Here is a 23151-nt window from a genome sequence, read left to right as displayed (position 1 = left end):
AGAGTCATTTAAATTATTCTTGAGCGTGGATTGAATTTCCAGCTCATGTGACCTCTCAAGGCGATGAGTGTTGTGTCTTAAGTATGTGCATTTTCTCTGGGTCATGAAGAGCAGATTTCCTTCCCTTACATGCCACAGATGTATTTCTGTAGCTCTACACACTGCGAGAGGCTTGCCATCTGTGCTCAAAGAAGCACCGCCTTTGATACACAACTTCTTCATTTATAAAATCAGAATATTAAAACCAATGGTTAAACCTAGTTTTAAAAAGGCTCAGCTTTCATTGGCTATTTGAAGAGGATGTGATGATAAATATGAGTTCTTAGCAGTTGGTCTTTTTCTTTTTCTTTTCATTTCAAATACCTGAAAAATTTCCCAGAGATGGTCAAAGAGTCTTCACGGAGAGTATTCACCTGGAAATCACATCCTTACTGTAAACCTCCATTATTTTTTTGTTTGTAAGGTTTACTGATGTGGTCTTCCCCTCTATATGCTATTAATATGCTTTATTACAACTGGTTATTAAAGAAGCTGTTTCAGCCAGTGGTTTAGAAGAGTAGAGCCGGACAAAAAGCCCAAACAGAGATATAGAGGGAGAGAAAGTGAAGTCAGAGAGACACCATGTAGCTGCCAAAGAAGAAAGATGCCCAGAATTTTACCTGGTAAGCCACAGCCTTGTGGCAATAAACAGATAAATAGAAATGGGTTAATTCAAGATGTAAGAACTAGTTAAAAATATGTTTGAATCATTGGCCAAGCAGTGTTGTAATTAATATAATTTCTGTGTAATTATTTGGCTCTGGATAGCTGGGAAAAACAAGCACAGTCTCTGCCTACAGTTTATTTCTGCTGCAGCTGTTCCTTCCTGTTTTTACTATTTGACTCTTCTCATTTTTGAGCTTCTATACCTACAAGGTCTCCTCACTGTCTTGATGTTATTTTCATAATCCTTTGCTTCGTTTTCCTGAAATGGTTTTCATCTTAAGAGACGGTGTGATGACCATTATTTCATAATTAAGAAAGAAACATGACACTCATATTAACTCTGTCTAATTTTACAACTTATATATTTCTTGGTTGATTAGTAACTTTTGATAAGTAAACTGTCTTTTGTAAGACTTTGGGGGGAAAATCTCATGATACTAGTCTTGAAGAAATGTATGATGTTCAAATCTGAGCACTACTACACATCCTAATCAAACCAGGAACTGCCAAATGTTATCTCCCTTCCACTAAAAACTTACATGTTATCAAAACCAAAACAGGGTTATGAGGTGGGAGATTAACGACAGAATTAGCAATAGAAGCCTATGGAGCCATTCTGTTGAAAGTTTCCTAATAAAATGGTATACATAGCCATGCGAGATACCTTTCCTTACCCTTATGATAAAGACCTTTCAACTGCCTTCATCTTATGTGTCGTCTGTTAAATTGATTTTTAAAATCAACGGTCCCAATCTGCTAATCAGTATGCATCTGTGGATGAACTCTGAGTTCTTCATTATAATTCTTACACTAAAGTTTAGACACCGGATGACAAAGTTGGAGTATGCTCTTGTCAACTCTGACTACTTAGAGTGACAATTTTGTCTGACAGGTATATGGCAAGGTATCCATCAGGTTGTCACCTGTAAAAGCAGGCATGACTTCTGCGGAAACGTGTAGAAAAATAGATTTGGAGAGTTGTGTAAGAATTGGCAAGATTGACAGCAAAGAAAATTATGATAAAGACTTAGGTAAAAGAAAACTAGAACATCATTTCTGGATTGTTAAAGATTATATCATGAATGTATTATCTTAAAAATTGATGGTTTCCTTTTTATTACTTATGTTTAAACAATATAAGTATTTAACATTTTACAATATCAAATTATGCTTCTATTTAAAAATCAATTAGATGTAATTTTGTAAATATAGTTAGTGCTAAGGGTACCAAGTTGGTTTTCCCATCATGTGATATCAGGCAAAGCCACTTCTTACTCTGCTATCTTTTGTCTGCCCGTGTTCCTCTTTCAGCCTTCTGAGACTCTCTGTGAGAGAATGAGTTTCTTTTCAGCCCAAAGTAATAATTCAGGTAGACTTGAGATATATTTTTTTCTCTTTTGCTTGTTTATTCACTTTACCTGATTCTTGAGATCCAGTTTGGGACATGGTCGACCTCCACTGTAAGGTTTTTCTTTGAGCCATTTAGATCGAATTTTCACTCCAATACCACAAGATGAGCTGCAAGCACCCCAGCTGGACCAGTCACTTAGCTTGCAGTCAAATGGGCAGGGGATGACACATTCTTCTTGAATATAACCTGAAAAGAAAGGTTTTCAGTGAATACAGGGAAGTCAGGTGGACTAGTCAAATGTTCTGCTTTATTCTCTTTTATCCTCACAGATTGGATTTCTCGTCACTGTTGCTATGGCATCTTCAACACATTTCCATTTATAAAGAGAGCAAAGTTTGAGGAAACAGAATATGGCTACACCTGCAACCCGTTTGTGTCATTCTGTTCACTTCATTCTGAGTGGAAGAAAGAGCATAGGGATGGAAGCAGTTCAGGGCAAACACCACGATCATTTCCCATCAGTGAGCCTTGCGTTCTCTACCTTCAAATCCTTACAATTCTCCATCTTGAACAAGTAGCATATACAAGTGAATCTTTCATCTGCCTGCTCCTTGTAAGGTTTCACTAACAAAGACATTGATTCTCTTTTCTAAGTATTGTAACTTGGAGGTAGAAGAGAAATAGAGAGAAGACCACAGTGATATTCAAAGTAGAAAAATGGCAAGCTGCTGCCTACTGAGAGGATATGCAGAACTGGAGACTCATATGTGAACTGGGGTGAGCCTCAGACATTCCAAATTTGTTTGGTTATTATTGCTCCTGTCTCTGGCACTTCCTATTACAACTGAATTCTCACCAGCTACCCCGCCTGGCTTTCCCAACACCCACATGTCTGTCATGGAAGTTGCTCCTCTCCTTTTTGAGGTTTCCTGAGAGCCTTGTGTTGTGTTCTGCATTTAGCACAATGTCACCAGACCCCAGCACCTGAATCTATGTTCTTAGGAATTCACCCCTGCTGTCCATGACAGGACCGCATTCTCATGATTAGGTTTCAGTGGCCACAGTGGAGTGTAAGTAACTTACATAATTCAAGTGCCAGTTCAGTAGACTGATGTCAGTGAATTAGAATAGAGGTGACTCCGCAGCTGCAAACTGCCAAAGGAGGGCGGGTCCCTTTTACACAAATGGAAATCAAGAGTCCACATGAAGATGAACTCTGCTGAAATCCTAGGGGAGCTCAGAGGGAGAGCATCCCCTGGCTGAGCCTGTGATGAAAGCTGGACCAGGCTTTACTTCCCCATGAGCCCCATCAGCGGAGAGCAGGGAAGCAGGGTCCAAACTCCTAACCCATAGAAACAGTGGCATAAGAAAGGCTACTTTGAGTTACAGTCTCTGTGGCATTTAGTATATGGTAGTCAGCACCCAAGGAATGACCCCTGCTGAAAACCTCTTAACACCTCCAATCATTGTGAACATACACCAATAATCATCATCATCCCTCTGGCAAAAACCACAAACGTTTCTGTCGAGCCACACATCCTTTGCTGGTCCCTGGATCACACTGGCTCCTGAAATGACTTAATACATTTTTGACTTGTCTCCCCACCCCTGCCCAGTTGTTCTTCTTTTCAAAATATGATATGTTGATGTTGCTCATCTCTTTAACATCTGATGGTTTCCCAGTTGCTTCTTTCAGGGAAAGGCTAACTTACATTACAAAAACAAAACAAAATGATGATTCTTATGAACGGTTCAAAGCCAAGGCCTGTGGCCATGTCTGTGGAACAGCTCCATTTGAGCAAGGTGCATCACCTACCAGCCCAGCCTTAATCACAAAGGATGGGACCCAAAAAGCCTCAGCTTTTTCAGACTCCCAGGTGGCTCTAAGGCAGTTGTCAGGCTGAGACCCATGTCAAGCTTGCTATTTCTGCTCTCCTTCCAGCCCCGGCATCTTGTACTCTACTTTCACAAGATCCCCCATTGCCAATACCTCGCACACTTTTACTAATGCCAAATGAGTTCTTTCCTAACAGGCCAGCATCCTTGGCTCTGACTTCAGCCTCTCTCCTCTGTTATCACTGGTCATCTTTTTTTTTATTGAGAAAAAAAAGTTTCCACCTCCTCCCAGCCTCCCATTTCCCTCCCCCTCCTCCCGCCCTTCTCCCCCTCCTCCCACTCATCTCCCCCTCCCTCTCCAGTCCAAAGAGCAGTCAGGGTTCCCTGCCCTGTGGAAAGTCCAAGGTCCTCCCCACTCCATCCATTTCTAGGAAGGTGAACATCCAAACTGGCTAGGCTCCCACAAAGCCAGAACATGAAGTAGGATCAAAACCCCGTGCCATTGTCCTTGGCTTCTCATCAGCCCTCATTGTTCGCCACGTTCAGAGAGTCCGGTTTTATCCCATGGATGGAGATAGAGACAGAGACCCACACTGGAGCACAGGACTGAGCTCCCAAGGTCCCAATGAGGAGCAGAAGGAGGGAGAACATGAGCAAGGAAGTCAGGACCACGAGGGGTGCACCCACCCACTGAGACAGTGGGGCTGATCTACTGGGAGCTCACCAAGGCCAGCTGGACTGGGACTGAAAAAACACTGGTCATCTTTTATTGGAGCCTTTGTGTCATGCCAGAGAAGATTTTTTGCTGTCATCATTCTCTGCTTAAAACAGGACTACCATCAGTGCGAGGAAAGTGCTAAATGTATCCTGAGGGTGCCTCATCCTGTACTCCAAGAGCCTGGGAATTCTGAGATTCATCTGCATTTACAACAGACATTTCAAACCTTCTCCATTTGCATTTCACTTAAGGAGTTACTTCTCCCATACTGGAAGCAACAGAGAGACTGGAACAGAATGCCTTCAATTTCTTATGGTATCATCTATAGCCAACCCGACCTTTTACTTCTTTCTTCGTATTCAAACGGGAAGGCACTGCATGCTATAGAAAGCACATTCTTCAAACTCCACCTGAACCTGCTTTTTCCAAGTCTTTGGATTCATTAATTATTTCCTTCTCTGGGATCTTTCTTCCTCTCCTCTTCTCTCTCTCTCTCTCTCTCTCTCTCTCTCTCTCTCTCTCTCTCTCTCTCTTCTTCTTTTTCATTTTTCTCTCTCTCTCCACCTTCGTCTTTCCTTCTCCTTCCATCTTCCTGTCTTTGTGTTTGTCTTCCTCTCATTCTTTCTTCTTCTCTCTCATTTTATTCATATGATTGCATTTCTCTTACAGCATCAATAGAATGGCTTGAAGTTGTCTGGGCAATGCTTATCAATAAATGAATACACCACATTTCCTGATGACAGAAAAAAATCCTCTGGCATTGGAATAAAAAAAAAGCTCCCACTAAGAATATTTAAAAAATAATTTTTTCCTTTTAAAAGCCTTAATTCTGTAGTCATTTCTAACAATTTTTATGATAAAAGAGATATTAGCAACATAGTCAAAGTTACACTAAGTATTAAAGAGATATCACACATGCTATTTATAATTTTACAAAAAAAGCAAGTCACAAAACGACTCCATTGTCCACCAAGCAAAAAGACTAGGATAGAAAGTTAGTACTTCAAATATGGAAATATGGATGTCCAGACTATTTCACATAATCAAACATTAAATGTTTGCATATATATATATATATATATATATATATATATATATATATATCTCCTATTTTAAAGCACATTTTCAACTAGGCACCGTTATAATTGAGTGAGGCTCAATTATACCATGGTGTCTGGGCTGCACAATGGAGGATGTAATCGCTGAGCCTCTAGCAGCAGTTTCTGTGCTGGTCCCGTGATAAGTGGTAAACCCAGAGGATCACATTAAAGTCAAAGTTAGAAATTCCATGAACATAAAGTAAATTTGAAATTCACCAAGACTAAGCAACAGTGATGTTGACTTTTCAAGAAAATTTCCATGCTAGAGTGTACACCAAAGGGAAGCCCATAGTGAAAACAATTAATGGCTTCATATTCTTATGCCTGGCTCATAATTGAAAAGATTAGTTTTACCCTCACGTTTAATGCATACAGATTTTTGGCAGTCATATTTGGTGAAATATAACTATGACAATGCTAACTTTCTACATGAGAATTCCAATAGCTAACAATTGAAACCATACAAATGTTTTTGAGACTAATTTTCATAGAATATATGACAGAACAGCTGTCATATATAGGATGAAACTAGAGGTATTTGTGCAATGACATACTAGAGACACAGACTGGAATGGTTAGACCTTCGTTACCAATCCCCAAACTTCCTCACTAACATGCATTAGGATAAATAGTTCTCTCTTTAGTGTAGCCCCCTTCCCAGACTTCTGCCTTGTGTGCTTTGCTTCCTTCCTTAATACATGTTTTCCCATTAAGATCGTGTTTGGGGGTGTGAAAGAGGAAAACATTGATGACAGGAAGGTAAGAAAATAACCCAGATCAAGTCACTTGCATTTCCTTACTGTATAAAGCAGTAGCAATAAACATCGCATTAGGCAAATCATGTTTTATATTCACTGTCTCTGTGCTCAAATTATCAAAATAGGACATGGAAAATGTTCTCAAAAATGCTAAATCATTTAAGATCTGGGACAGTCATGAGTTAAAACCATATTATACTCCCATTTCCCTGTTTTAAAGATTTGCTGTTTTAATTTTGCATTTTAATATTTCTAGGTTATTTTATTTATTTCGTAAAAATGTACCATGCTAAAACCACACTGGACTCTTTTAAGAATAATTTCATCAGTGTTGGGAAAATTATTATAGATATGTTTTAATATTCATCTAAAAGGACAATTAAAATATAAGTTCGAGCAGTATTTCCACTGTCTGACATCGACACTGAACATCTTAGAACTGCAGGTATGTAAGTGTGTGGGGAAGCCCTGCTCAAACCCAGCAGGGTTGTAGTGACCTTTGCAGAACCTCTGCTTTCGCTGTGGAAAGCTATAGGAAGAGTAGCTGCCTGATCTCAGAGACTGTTTCAACATGCTTGGGTCCCTAAGGTGCTAGAGAGAGCAGAACTAAAATTGCCAAAAGAATTAATAATCTCTTTGTTTGAAAAGTTAAAATTATTAAAATACACTTTGAAAATACTGCCATTTACCAGGAAAGCATTTTTACTCAATTATGTAAACATCAAAGACCTTAAAAAAGGTAAATACTTTCTGGATAGCCAGCTCAGGAAACAAGAATAATTGGTAAAGGTTTTTTTTTTTTTTGCTAAATTTAAAATCTTTCTGCACAACCAAGGATACATAGGGTAAAGAGACAGACTTAAATATAGGATAGCTTCTTAACAATATTTATTTAACAGATAATTTACATAAAATGGTATGCAAAATTTAAAAATTCAACACCAAATTATGAATAATGTAATAAATTATTGGGCATATGACTGAATAGAGAGTTCTTGAACTAAATACAACATGACCTACAATTACTTAAAATGTCTTTAGAATTTTTGATATTGTGGAATTCAAATCTAATATCTAAAGATTCCACATCAGCCTCTTCAGAATCAATAAAAAATGCTAGTGAGGAAGGCTGGTACACTGTTGTGGGAATGGAAAAATCCAGGCAACATGAAAATCCGAGTGGACGGCAAGCCTTCAACTTAAACCATGCATAGAACTAACATGAGATCCACTCACACCACTCCTAGGCATAGACCCCAAGGATAAAACTCAGCATTGAGATAGCTGCACGCTCATGTTTATTGCTTCATTATTTCCAAGGACTAAAACATGGAACCAGCCTAAACGTTCCTCAACAGACAAATGGACAAACCTGTTGTACACACATGGAACATCACTGACTCAAGAAGAAAGAAATCATGTCACTCTTATGTAAATGGATGAGCTGGAAATCATAACAGAAAATAAAACAACTCAGAAAGGTGAGTCCCTTGTGCATTCTCTTTTGTGAGAAATCTAGAAGAAGTAAGCACATCAGTGTAAACATACAAATGAACAATTGAAAATAGAAATGGGACTGTAGAGAAAAGGAAAGGCCTCCCACGGAAGACAGGGAGGGCAGATGATACCAAAGCAAATTATATAAACATGAAATTTCATAATGAATCCCATCATTTTGTGCAATTAACACATTAATAAAAATTAAAATGATAATGATGTAATTCAAATACTAAAGTACCTAATTACATTCTGAACTTATTATGATACTTGAAATATTGCTATTTTAAAACATCCACTAAGTTCAATCAATAGACCAACCAGTGTTCCACTAGATTCCATGAGACTCAAATATTGCAAAGCATCCTTGTTAAATACCTCACATCTACCAGAAATTCATTTACATGAAAACAATTTTTTAATTAAAAATGCAATTCAATTTATGAATGTACTTTAGGTGTAGATTAATTACTCACAGATGTTGAGACCAAGAGCTTTCTTGCAAAGACTTAAAAACTCATCATAAGTAGAAAAGAATCCAGGACCCAGACTTGTCTGAAATTTTCAACCAACCATTAGGAAGAAAAGGAGTTAGCAGAGAACAGCTGGGAAATGGTATTTTCCAAACACGACACAGCTGCCATGCATGTGAACCCACGGTGGCAATGGCTGCCCACAGAAGACCTGCACAAGATCAAGTCCATCAACGTGCTAACATAGATAGGAGAGGAATACGTGAGACCCTTCCCTTAGCTCAGTTGCCCTTGGCAACTGATAGCTGCTAAAGGAGGGAGCATCATTTTCCTTCATGCATGTGGCTTGGGGTAGGTTGTCCATGTACCACTGAATAGCACTGCACTCACGCAGGTACTGGTGGCCCCAGCTGGACTCTGTGGGTTAGAAATAGAACATAAAATCAAGAGGGAAAGGAGTCGTGAGGATCTGGAAAGAATTGGAGGGGAGAGACTAGGAGGTGGATTTGATAAAACACTTCATGAATGAAATTCATAAACAATAAAAATAAAGACAAATGACTTTTAGAAGTGAACGATAGATATGCAAAAGTCCTACAGTCCCCTGAATGTTCCCCTTAGTGCTATTGAGGTAAAGTGTGAAATTATGCTACTATTGAGATTAATTACTATCAGAAGCAACCATTCTGAGAAATGAAGAAAAACTGGTTATCTTTTCGGGAATTAAGATGATAGGATACAAATTCTATGGTGATTTGAGGCAACATGAACGGATGCCAGCTTTAATTTCCTACTTTCCATGTGAAAAATACTTTATATGGTAGATACAGGGCTTTGACTTAATTTCTGGGTCTGGTTAATGTGCTATAACTAAATGTCTTGGGTGTCAATTTAATATAACATCGTAAGGAAGTGATCTTTTAAATTGAATCATCCAGGCAATTTAATCAAGACAGTATCACCAGTTGTCCATATAGACAGCGTTTCAACAGGACCTCCCTGTGCCAATTTCCTCTAGGCAGAGAAAAGAGACATTTAAAAAAAAAGAAGATATTGAGGATATTAGAGAGAAAATGGAACACTAGACACAGACTAATCAGAACAGTTAGGACTGTACGTATACTCACAGTTTCTCTCATTACCGCAAATAAGTGCTGTTAAAATTCAAAAGACTGGATGGCTAGCCACATAATAAACTTGGCCTCAGCAGCACGGAACGACACAGTTGGTTGACAAGGCAATACTCCCGAGTGATTCTTGGAATGGTGGCTGCGGTCTGTGTGAAGAGCTCTCCTCCTCTCCTCAGACAGCATTGCTTTGAGAGAGCTGCATGGTGAGCTACACCCTGTGCTCTATACGGCACGCTTCCTTTGCAGTTTCTAGAAGCTGACCTCTGAGCATTCCTGGCATTCATCAGACTCTCCCTTAACCATCTCAGGTTCTAATCTAAGGTACAGACTAAGATTCTACTCCTTGCCCCTGAAGCTAAGTTTGGCCTTATTATTATCTGCTTCAACCTATTAAACATGAACAGAAGGGAAGCAAGCTTCAGAGATGAAGCACAACTGATTATTGGTTTCCCGTTACCACCAGAGCCAGACAGCATCCGCTTTTTCATCCAGGGGGCCAGGAGCAAAGGCGGTTAGAGCAGACACCCAAGACCACTCAGATAGACAAGGCCAGCAAGTGACCTCTGATGCTTGGCTCCTGGCCACTGAGATTAGGTACTTGTTTCTTTTGTTCATTAGATGTACTTTATTCAGATCTGATGAGCCAGTTTTGGTCCAGAAGGGTGGTGTTCGGCAGGTAAGAGTGCATGGGACAGACAGCCGCAGTATTTGGGGAATCGAGGCTACATCCTCAGAAAATAAGACAGTGCTGCATCAGTCCTTAGCACAATCTGAACGGCAGCAAGAGCAACAGGGAAAGTGACTTTGTAAAAGTTGAGTCTATATATATGTTTCAGGAGCATTCATAATTTATTTTTGTAAAAAAAGAACTAGCACTATGGATAATAAATCAGGTCTAACCTTATGTGATCTGAGATAAAATATTAAACCTTAATATTTGAACTCCCTTGTGTTAAGATAAAAATATAACAATATTTCCCCTTTGTAACTCCCTATAGTACAGTAAGGTCAAAAATATAATAAGTAGAACACTGTGGGAAAAGATTATCCCATACTATAAATGACACAGTAATATTTTACCACTACTTAAATCTATATGGTAAAGTAAAAGTATTCTTTCTTTATCATGTTTTTGGTAGTAATGATTGATAGAGAATGTAATTCCGCAAAGATATTTTAGCACAGAGATTATAGGGTAATAATTTTCAAATTTGGATTCCATTTCTCATTGCAGATCATTTCCATGTAAATTAAATCTGGGATAACATTGACACATGAGGGATGCTGCCTTGGGTCAGTAAATCAGTTGTGGCTTGATCCTGTCTCGCTCTCTCCAGGTCTGCTACCAGTCAAGGTCAAGCATTCATTATCTCCCAGTTGGACTGCTATAACATTCTCTTTCCTGGACTCCACGTCGTAAGTTTCCTTCTTTTAATCCAGCTGTTATCTGATCAGCTACCATATTAAAAAACTCTAAACACACCATAGATTCTCTTAAAATAAACAGTCTTTACATGTTTACAACATGACAGAATTTTGGTGAATAGATGGAAATCATTTCTGCATGCCCACTAGTCAACACAAATGTATTTAGAAGAAGAATTTCAGTTTGACCCCATGCATAAATTTGTCTAGATCAGCAAGGGGCCACTCTGGAAAGTCATAGTACAAGACTTAGAAAGATGATTAAGAATGTTCACATTAGTTTGGGTACGTATACACATGTAAATACGTATAAACATACAAACACATAAATACATACATACACACATATTCATACACAAGCGCATACATATAACATCCATACACACATAAGTGCATACATATAACATATACATGCACACATATACCTATGTATCTTGTATATGCATATACATGCAGAGATACATATGTACACACAAATTAGGTAACAGGCTAGTAGATTAAAGTGTGTACGTGAATATAAAATATTGCTCATAATATTCCTTACCTATCTATGACATGCACACATGGTTGTTGTTCACTCTATTGGAAAAAGGGTTTCACAGTGGCTGATGGTTGTGGTCTTAACAGAGCACTTGACTCCCAGTCGAGGCAGCTATGATATAATCACAGATGGCCTATGAACAGGTGGTGTTCTTTCCTCATTCCAGGAACTCAGTCATAACTGAGCACAGAAGGGAACCTCTGCTCTTTCTGTTTTTATTTCCTTGGCTCTTAGGTGCACTGTGACCCGAGTCTTGTCGCTATATTTGGCCAACACCATGAACTCACTTATTGGCCTCCTGCTTGCTTATTTGCTTGTTTCTCTACATAGCCATGCATTTGAGGCTCTGAATTTACAACTCAATGATTTGACATGAAAATAAAGATTTCTGACTTCCCTTGGAAATACGGGTAACTGAGGACATGTGGAGATTTTGCCCAGTGTAGTCAACATCAACCAGAGATGAATAGTACAGTTTGTGTAAATAATGGCTTACTTTTTTCTTCAAATAAAACAGATAAAAACCTTAGTTATTAACCACATAAAAAACTGGATAAAAATGAAGCTTTATCTGAGTGGGCAAAGTGGAGGACACACACAATTTACCAGTACAGTTGATCACCATAGATCACATGAAGAAACTTGGGAGATCAGTTGGGCACTGCCTCTAGTCTGATATTTGTAGGAGGAGTTAGGCTATGCCTCATTGGAGCTAAGTATTTTGACTGTGAAGATTATTTAACAGTGTTTTTTTTTTCAAAAGACAAAATTTTAAGTTGGGCCTGATGTCACAAGCCTGTCATTATAGTTACTCAGTAGACTGAGGCAGGAGGATTATGAGCCAATGGCCTGTTTGGGAGACAGGGTGATTTTAAGACCAACTCGACAAACTGAGTAAGCCAATTTGCTATCTCAAACATAGAGCTAAAAATAAATTATGAAATTAGATTTATCTGAAAATTATTTGACCTAGGATCCCACGGTACAAGTACAGTTTGAACTGACTTCTTTCAGGCTGTGCACATTAAATGGAATACCAGCATCCAATGGATTCCCTAGAGCTGGAATCAGGAGGTGTCTCATCCCAAGGACAGCATAGGTATACACAACATACTCATCCAAAACCCACCACCCAGAAGTTCACAACCTGGAAAAGCATCAAAAAATAGACTTCCAAGATAAAATTTCACTCAAAAAAAACATTTTTTCTATACCATTAGATCATCCTGATAAATATTTGCATTCACGAACAATGAAAGAAGTTATTACAAATTCTGATTTGTGGATTACTTGATGAAAAAAATTCACCTCCAAAAGCGTGCTTTTGCTGAGGAATTGTGTCTTTTGCTGAGGTAATGCAGAAATCAATGCCCTGGAATGAGTGTGCAGTACATTAACTCTCTGCGAGTTACTGTAAAACCTTAGGACTCTTGCCAAGGTGCACAATTAAGTGCGACTCTGTTTCTGATTTATATTCACTGGTAACAGTGAATTTGTTTCACTTACCAATAAATTTGTTTCCTAATGGATTATACACTATCTACAGATTTACATTTAGGCTTCTCTTGTCTTTGCTTGACAGATATTCTACCCTTTTACGTGGTGGTATTTAATGATGCATCTCTTATAGGAATAAAAAAAGCTTAGACGTTTAAATTTATTGACGTAAAATTTATTTAACTTATTCTCCAAGAAAATGTAGATAACTATCAATCTCCTGGCCACAATAATATTAGTGCCAAGAGATGACAGAGAACCCCAGACTGCACACAGAAAGAGTGCATTAGACTCAGAGATGGATTAAGAGAAGCCAGCGACAATTTTCTGAAGAAATAAAACAAAAAATGAAAATTTATTAGTTTTCCAGGACTTTCAAATTAGAAGAAACTCAGTCACACAAAAACAGCAAAACCTATTTCCATCTTGCCCGGCCACAAAACGTCGTAACTTGCTTTATCCTAGTGCGTCCCTTCTGGAATCCTGGCGCATCCCTGCTGTCAAGATGTTTGCTGGCAGCACTGTGCTCCCTCCGAAGTTCATAGGAGAAAGCCGGCCCTTGTCTTTGCAGGTTTCCTGTGGTTTCTGCTGCTTCCTCACGGTAGCCAGCAGAACTCCACGGACAACTGTGCTTACCTCCATGTATTTGCCATCTTATCTTTTTTAAAGTTAAATTCTTTTTTAATACTACATTTTTAATTAATTAATTTTCATTTTTTAACAACCTGACCCCTTCCCTTTTATTCTTCCTTCTCTATCTCTCTGCTACCCCCCCCCACCAGGAAGGCCTCCCATGAGCATCAACAAAACATGGCAGGGCCAAGTTACTTCCCCTGCATAAGGGCTGCACAAGGCAACCCAACATGAGGAGTAGGTTTCCCAAAGCGAGCTCAAGCACGAGGGACAGATCCTGATCCCACTTCTAAGAGCCTCACAAACAGACCAAGTTAAACAACTGCCACATGGAGAGGGTGCCTAAACTGGCTTTCTTCTGCAATCAGATTGGTGACTACCCTAATTGTCCTCAGAGAACCTTCATCCAGGACCTGATGGAAGCAGATTGCAGAGATGAGATCTGCAGCCAAGACCTGGGCTGAGCTCTAGGAGTCTTGTTGCAGAGGGCACAGAGGGATTGTAGGAGCCAGGGGATTCAAGGTCATGACAGGGGAATCTCACAGAGACAGCTGACCTGGGCTCTTGGGAGTTTAAGACTCTGGACCCATAGCTAGAGAGCCTGCCTGGGATCGACCTAGGCCCTCTGCACATGTATAACAGCTGTGTAGCTATCTGTGTCTTAATGTCCAAACCCCTCTCCCCCCTGCAGTAAGAACAACAGATAGTCTAACCTAGAATGACTGGTTTCTAAACTCAGGACATTTGCAAAGACTGCAGTTATAAGTAACATCGTGTGCACATAAATTGGAGCTTAGAACTAAAACATGTCTTGTGAGTGACACATTCATAGGGCTATTGAAGACTGTGCTGAGGAACACACACCTGGGGACCCCGATGTTAGCTGCTATTTGACCTGGGAATACCTAGTTTTATATAACCTGTCCTCAGCTTCTAAGCTTTTGGTTTGATCAAGTGTGACCTATAGGTAAAATCTGACCTCTGTCTTGGAAAGTACAGTGTTTTTGAGATGGAGCCACCAGCATTTGTTCCAGCACTTGCCCGTGTTTTGCTCTCATACTTCAACAGCAGAGGTGACAGTTGTGAGTGACAGAGATGGTATGCCTGACAAAGTTGTACATACTCCCTGCCTTGACCTTTATAAATGCTTGCAGCTCCTCATTATGAAGTGGGAATAACAGTGGGCATAGCCTGCGATGAAGGGCAAACGCCAACCACACAGTAAGACAGCTGTAAGACTTTCTTTAATTCTTTTTTTTTTTAATTCCTGCTGCAGTGCCCCCTCCCTCAATTCCTTGCAGCTCCTCTCCTCCACTCCTCTGGGGTACCCACCTGAATCCACTCCTCCTCTGATTTTGTTCTGAAAAGGGCAGGCCTCTCAGGGAGATCAACAAAACCTGCATTTCAAGTTGCAGTAGGACTAAGCACCTCCCCATGTATCAAGGCTGGATGAGGAAACCCATTAGGAGGAAAGGGTCCCAAAAGTCAGCAAAAGAGTCAGAGACAGCCACTGCTTCCACTGTTGGGAGTCCCAAAAGAGGACGTAGCTACACAAATGGGACATATATGCAGATGATTTAGGTCAGTCCCTTGCAGGCTCCCCATTTGCTGCTTCAGTCTTGGTGACCCACTATGAGCCCAGGTTAGTTGATTCTGTGATTTTTTCGTAAGGTGGCCTTGGCTGTTTCTAATAGAGGTATAGTGCCATGGTAAATAACAAATGTGTGAAGAAATACAAACTCCTACACCCCAAGTCAGCCTGGATGGTGGCTGCTGGTGACATTACATTGTGACTGTCACTTAATCCCTCCATGTTTTAATTTTCTCACCCAAAACTGGAGATAATTATCCCACTTCAGAGAGGATGGAATAAAAGACTAACCCATGTTGCTATTATTATTTTTTTAGGCAAAGAGGTGTAATATCATCCTCAGTGTATGAGACAGAATAGAGAAATAGGAAATTCACCCAAGAAACCCCATCAGGCAAAGGCCCAACAGCTTCCTGAAGTCAAAAGTTCTGTAGGAATCATGAAGAATGGAAGATTGCCATAATAAATTCACTTCTATTGGTTGGTTAAACAAATAGATCATCTGACAGTTGAGACTTAGTATAGACCTATACTCTATAGCATGGAGCTAATCTACACTCACACGCCGACCAAGGCAGAAGTAGCAACTGTTGACGGGGGCATAATTTGTGTTGGGATGTGCTCACAGGATCTTCAGCCAAATCACATTGAACTCATTATTGCCTCCCATCCTGGCCAATCTTGTTTCTCTCCCCATGTCCCCTATTGTTAAAGTCCAAGGTCTTTGAAATGCCTCATATCTCTTGCTCCTATGGCTCCCCATTACTTTGAGGTCCATTTCTGGCTTCACTTTACCCATGAACGCCAACCTCTGTGGGCATCTCGTGACACAAACCTACCTCTGTGAGGTGGAAGCATAAAGCAAAGAGAAATCAGCAACAGAAGAAAATGTTTCTGCCATCCCACAGCTACCAACAATTTCCATTTGGGTATATTTCTGTTTTTATTTGTTATTGTGCTGTTTTAGTGCTTTTTGTGAGTTATATTTATAATTTTTATATGATATCTTATGATCATATTGCACTACAAAAGACAGTTATGGAGCCATTCATCACAGCCCCAGCCGAGTGGCCAAGAATCAACTGGAACCTGGGAAAGAAATGTAGAGAAGTGCTAAATACTGTTCAGAAGATGAAAAACAGTAAGTACAGTTAGCTCAAGAGGAGAAACGAGTTGATCTACAGCATCACCAGCAGAGAAGGCTCAAATGATGAGCCTGTCATGTGTTCTACAACCATCCATTGTGAGCAAACATGGTTTATGGGTATTCTTGCTCCAGAGACTCATCTGCTCTGTTCCTTGACTTTCTAGTATGAAACACAAGAACAACAATGATACCTCTCTCGTACTGCTTCTACCAGAACAACTTAGAAAACAAAGAGAGCACTGAGAAAAAAACTTGGTGAGTGTTAGCTATCATTATCAGTGAAATAAAAAATACCATGTATTATAAGCAGACGTTGAACTACAAGGTAATATTTTTGTGTACGCATTTACGGATATATTCCAAAAATATTTAGACACTATATAAACAGAGAGAATTAACTGAAATGCTATACATTAAATATGAGGGAAACTAATATAGATGAGACATTCACAGTAATGGAAAAGCTGTGAAGGCAAGCTGAAACTTTCAGGAAGATATGGGCTGGATGGGAGCATTCAAAACTTGGATCCTCTTTCACACAGTTGACTCTGTGATGCTGAAGAGTCGGTAGAGGGGGAAGAGGAAGCTGTGAGGCTGCTGGAAAGAAAGCAGGGGTGTAAATCACATGACCTTAGAGTGGAGCATCAAGGCAGAGGTCAAGTAGGATCCTTTAACCTTTCCTACAAAAGATGAGTTCTCTTCTTCTGGAACTGCAGTGTCCCTAGCAATCAGCCCCAGAGGCTACTCCTGTGTGCTTGCAGGTTGAAATTTAAAGCAGCCTCCATCATATTAGTTTGATGAGGCAGAATGTGGAGACTGTTGCGCCGAGGAAGAGACAATTCACGTTCTTTCACCTTGAAACTGAAAGGACCAGAAAACTGCTTTTTACCTTTCTCTTCAAAGCTCTACAGCAGACACTGAATGGAATAACAATAGAAACAAAAAGTAGTGTAGTCACCCTTTCCTTGTCTATAGGTGTTTTTTAATTACTTCTTTTATTTTTTGAGACTATAATAAATTACATCATTTCCCCTTTCTATTCCTTTATCCAAACCCTTCCACATGCCCCGCCTTGCTCTCTTTCAAAGTCATCCCCCCTTTTCAGTAATCATCACTATACGTATATTGTACACACACACACACACACACACACACACACACATTCCTAATACATAAATACAGCCTGCACAATCTATATAATGGTACTTGTGTGTCTCTGTTTGCACACAAGTTTGACCCTTCGATATTGGACAGTGGTTTGCTGTGCTCTTCCCTGGGTGAGACTATTTCTCCCATTCTCAGCATACCTTAGATACCTGCAGCTCTTTGTCCATGCTTACGAATTCATGGTCATTTCTCTGTCTATGTTAGTATATCTATTGCCATTGCCCTTGTTCAATGCATGTTTTTGTGGTCATGTTGGTGAGCCTTAATGGGTGTAGCTTGTGACATCAATAAGAGATACAACCTCATAGCAAATTTCCTGATCCTTTGACTTTTACTCCTCCTCTTCCATAGTGCTCCCTGAACTTAGGAACCAGAGCTGATTTGTACATATGCAAATCGAGGCTGAACTCTGAGACCTTGCATTTACAAAGTCAAAGAAATCCTAATCAAAATCCTCATTTTATTCTTGACAGAAATAAAAGATATCCTAAAACTCATATGTAGCCACAAATGACCCCTGATAGTCAAAACAATTCTGAGCAAAAACAACAATGCAGAGGGATTACCATTCCAGATCTAAAAGTATATTACAGAGTCATAGCAATAAAAACAATAACAGTGATACAAAAACAGACATTTAGACCAATAGAACAAAATCAAAGACCCAAACATGAGTACAAGTAACTTCAGCCATTTAATATTGAAAAATATGCCAAAAATACATTAAAGAAATTATCTTCAACAAATGATGCTAAAAAACTGGATATCCATTGATTTTTAGCAAAGAATCTAAACCACCACATACTGAAAATATCTGGGGAAAAATTGCTTCTCTACCAAACACATCTATAGTACTTTTCTTATCATTAGTTACTCCTCATCATTACAATATTATTGATGTTGTGTTAACTTATAAATAATTTAGAGATAATTTAAAGCATGCATGGGGAATATGTGCATAGGTTAAGGTACTATTGTATAGTATGCTGTACTATTTCATACAAGAGATTTGAGTACTCACGGACGTGGGGGTGGGGGTGGGGGAGTGGAAGAGTGGGGTGGGTGGGTGTGTATATCAAGGAAACAATATTCCAAGACACAGAACTAGTGATTAACCCATTTGCTCTATTGTGTTAGGTTGCATCTTTTATCTGAATACAGTAAGTCATTAGGAGTTTGTTTAATACTATGTCCATGTAATTGAATAATATTAATTGATTTTAGAGTCTATGACCTATCTAACCACAGGCTCTTGACCCTGATTATCATGCCAAGGATGGATTTCATCTTGTGGCATGGGACTTAAACCCAGTCAGAAAATGGCTGGTTACCCCCGTGATGCTCATGACGCTCTTGCACCACTGGGCTTGTCTCACTAGGATGGTAATTAATTATTGCAGCCCACAGGGTTCTCAGTCGAGTGAGACTGATGATCACTTTCGGCCTCCAGTAGCACACAAAGCACCTTTCAGCACTACGAAGGTTATCCAGTGGGGATGAAATTTCCAGGTCTGTATCATCTTGATCTTCCTGTGTCCTAGGACTTGGGTGTATGGTGCCTTCAGTAGTAGGGTCTTGCTGTCAAGTTCTGGAGGGCAACCAAGAGCATTGGCAGTAGACTATAATGTTCAAGAGTCTATGCTTGCTCATTGGTAAACAACTCCAAAAGGGATAACCATTACTGATAGTGGACTTCTTATGTATTAGCCTGGCATGTCCAGTAAGGGCCCTTGTTGCTTCATTATAGGGTAACTCTATTTGAGCTATGTTTATGTGAGGATGTGTGTATTTTAGGAAGCTTGTATAGTTTTGTAGGTTTCCATATGGCTTTTTCTAATGGTGTTTAGCTATCCTACTCTATTTTGTATTCTCTCCTCTACTCCATGCTCATAGCCAGTACCCAAATATAGCCCTTCCCGCTCCATTATTTCCCTTTACCTCTTAAAGGTTCTATCACCTATTCCTTGAAGACACCATCCTCAGGTACCCTTATTAGTTTTCTGACCTCTATTAGTGTTTCAAATGAAACACCCACATTAGAAGATTCAAAACTAATATCCATAAAAGAGAGAATCATGTGACATTTGTTTATTTCAATGTGGGTTACCTCACACAGAATGGTAATTTCTCCCTCTATTCACTTAGCTGCAAATTTCAAATTTTGTTTTTCTTAACAGCTCCATAATATTCCACTCTACAAATGTACTATGTTTTTCCTATCTTCTCATCAGTTGATAGATATCTAGGTTGTTTCCATTTCCTGGCTATCATGAATAGAGCCTATTATTCTGAATGGGCACAGCATTAAATCAACCTCTAATGAGCTATTGTTATTATATCCATAGATTAGCACATCTCTCGTCTGTCATCAGATAAGCTCCTTTATGAAGTCAATGGCAGTTAACACAGAGACTTGCAACTGGTCCAGGTGCAAAGAGAAAGAGCCCTACCTGGGACATCTGCATCATATCCATATCACACTGTTTTCTCCCAAGTCTCAAGAATCATTGTGGACTATGGGACAGAAAGACTATAAGAGCCTTTTAGAAGACATCTTTGGGAAAGGAAGAAAAAGGCAGAGTGTTCCCACTGCAAACAGTACTGAAGGTGACCATTATGTTATTCAGCCTGTGAAATATAATGGACCTCTGGGCCAATGATTCAGAGAAACTTCAAAGAAGGAAAAAGATGGTTTTAGCTGACATAAACTATAGGACATAAAGGCAAACTTGACAGAGAAAAGGGGCAACAGCATCAAACTGAAAGCATGACACAAGTCAAGACTAGACGTCATCACGAGAACATAGATCAGAGACTGAGGAACTCACTTCCCTACACTATGTGTTCTATTTTCTGTGTTGTCATAAACATTCTAGCCAAAAGCAACTGGGGGAGGAAAGAGTTTATTTGATTTACACTTCTAGGTCACAGCCCAACATTGAGGGAAGCCAGGGCAGGAACTGAAGCAGAAACCATACAGCAACATTACTTACTGGTTCTCTCTCTAGATGACTCAGTTAGCTTTCTAGTAAAACTTAGGCCCATGTACCTAGGAATGGTGCCATTCACAGTGAGATAGGCTCTCACACGTCAATCAAAACAATCTATCTCAGACATGGCATGGGCAATCTAATCTAGCTAATTCCTCAAAGAGATTTTCCTCTTCTTAGACGACTATAGTTTATGTAAAATTGACAATAAGAACTAACCATCACATTCTTCCTTGACAACTTGACACAGTAACATATTATTAAACCATAGCGATGTCTTCCTTTGTTCCCAAGATCTCATGCTATTATTATGATATAAAACACATTTTACAACTTTTAAAATTCCTACCATCTTTTAAAAAGTCCTACACTTTAAAAGTTCGATATTTCTTTAAAATCTCAAAGACCCTTAATGGCTAGTTCCTGCAGAATAAAAACAAGCTACATTGTTTGCAGAGAGGAATTCCTAGAGCAAAACCAAACCAAACCAAACAAACCCATCAAACCCACACCTTAGCAAAACCAAAGTCTAATAGTATAGATCAATATCTGACATCTTGTACTGACTCATGATCTTCTGGAATTCAAAGGGTTTGGGCTCCCCTACTTCTCCAGCTCCACTATCTGGAGTACCCTCAGCTTCCCTTAAAGGCTCAGACTGATTCTTTTTATATAGGCTGCTATCCTTGGCAGACATGCGATGGCCCTGGCATCTCCAGTATCCTGGACTCCCCACTCTTCAGAGAGTGACCCTGCCTCATGGTCCCAAAGCCTCAGCCACTTTACATAACCTCCTCAGTCTTGCATCTCTCATTCCTTGAAAACTGGTACCAGATCAGTGTGTGCTTAAACTTTGCTAAATTTAGCTACTAAGCTTGAAAGGAAGAGAATATTGGTTCCCTTCAACTACGGCTTCTGTGTACTGAACCCACAGAAATATCAGGAGATAATACCTTACTGATGCCAACCTCATGCCAACCACAGCTCATTTTTCAGCCCCACCTCACCAGCACTACGGAATCTTAATCTAAGTCATCATACAAATGGCCCTGGTAGCCTCCACTTCCCTCTAAAACTTCAAAACCAAGGTCTCTATTGTCTACATTTCTCTCCACATTCCTTTCTCCCTAGGCCTTCATTATGCTTTAAGCACTAGGTATCTCTTAATCTCAACATCCCAAATCCTTCACACTCCTCCAATGAAGTAGTCCAAAGATATAAAAAGTCACATGGTCAGTCAGGTTCAGCACAGCAACCACAGACTGTGAATCCATACCCAGCAAAAAAAGACTGTTCTGCCCGATGTAGGAAATGTCCTTTCATCCCAGGATACACTGCCATATCACCTGCCTTGCAACGCTGCCATCTGCATGAGCCAGCACCGTACCATCTTCTGGGATGCTGTATAACTCCCTAGGTGTCAGTCTGTGAAGACAGTTTATCCAGAAGAGCTGGGCTTCTCTGGAGCATGGAGCTCTACAGAAGTTCTAAGTGAAGAACTCTCACAGTGTCGGATTATGGCATTATTCATGGGGATACTCAAAAAGGGCATTGGAGTGCTGCAACTAAGAAGGTGGCATGAGGCATCCAAGAAAGAAGAATTTTGGTAGATTCTGAGAACACCATCTAATTTCCTACTTTATACATTTATTCAAGTTGCAGAGAAGGAAGAAAATAGCAAAGAAAGGATTCTGACAAAAATTTCCTTGATTGTCTCATAAACAAATATGAGACATTGGATGGAATATTTTTTCCAGCCATGTTGATTAATGGATTGGTTCCATCCTGGGGGACATCTTTCTGTATCTGAATTCTGATAGAAAATATTAGGTCCCACTGTTCAACATTTTGATTAACAACTTGGACACAGACACAGATGGCATACTTATCAAATTCTGGAATGATATAAAGCCCAGAGTTATAGCTAATATGTTAGATGTCAGAGTCAAAGATTTAGGACTCTTAACAAGCAGGAATAATGAAGTACGAAGAGCATTCTGAGAGGGAATGAAGGCAAAGGCAGTTATGCATCATGATTCCCAAAGGGCTTCTCACCATGTCTCTTCAGAATGGAGGGCACAAAACTTCACCACAATTTCTAAAATATAGACTTCAGAGCTTTTCGACCGCAAAATGAAACTGTCAATAGCCACTATATTTACTCAGTTGTATATTTTATCTTCTTTAATGTAGATATCATTTACCAAGAAGTATTTCAAAAGATTTACAAAACAAAATATATACAAAGTAGTACTGAATGAGTCCAAAGAAAACAGAAAAATAGAGTAGAGAATTGAAAATATTGCTTTCCTATTTAGCCATGCTTTTTACTGTCTAGCAAAAATGTGCCCATGCCTATGGGCACACCTTCCAGTGTTCTTGACCCATCCTCAGTATTTATTCTCCATATTTTGCCCTTTTCTTGTGGGACTTTACGGTGTATTTTTGTGTGTATCTCCTTGATATCTCTCTACTAGATACAGCTCAAAGATGACATTAATATGCTTTAATACTATGTTTCCAAAACGTAGCAGGCCATTCAAAAATATGTTCTATATCTAATATTAAATGAGCAAAGAATGCAAGAGGTCC

At 39.5% G+C, this 23151-nt stretch overlaps 1 protein-coding gene across 1 annotated transcript in view; it reads right to left on the bottom strand.

Annotated features, from left to right (window-relative positions):
* The window catches only part of Thsd7b (thrombospondin type 1 domain containing 7B), an 857540-nt gene that overhangs the window by 184928 nt on the left and 649461 nt on the right, over nucleotides 1-23151 (bottom strand). Inside the window, exon 15 of the mRNA XM_075987816.1 lies at nucleotides 2124-2302. Within this exon, the coding sequence (XP_075843931.1) occupies nucleotides 2124-2302 (179 nt within the window). The remainder of the gene's footprint in view (nucleotides 1-2123; nucleotides 2303-23151) is intronic.

The sequence above is a fragment of the Microtus pennsylvanicus genome, chromosome 10, assembly GCF_037038515.1.
Source record: "Microtus pennsylvanicus isolate mMicPen1 chromosome 10, mMicPen1.hap1, whole genome shotgun sequence".
Classification (NCBI taxonomy): domain Eukaryota; kingdom Metazoa; phylum Chordata; class Mammalia; order Rodentia; family Cricetidae; genus Microtus; species Microtus pennsylvanicus.
This window is presented reverse-complemented; position numbering and strand designations above follow the sequence as displayed.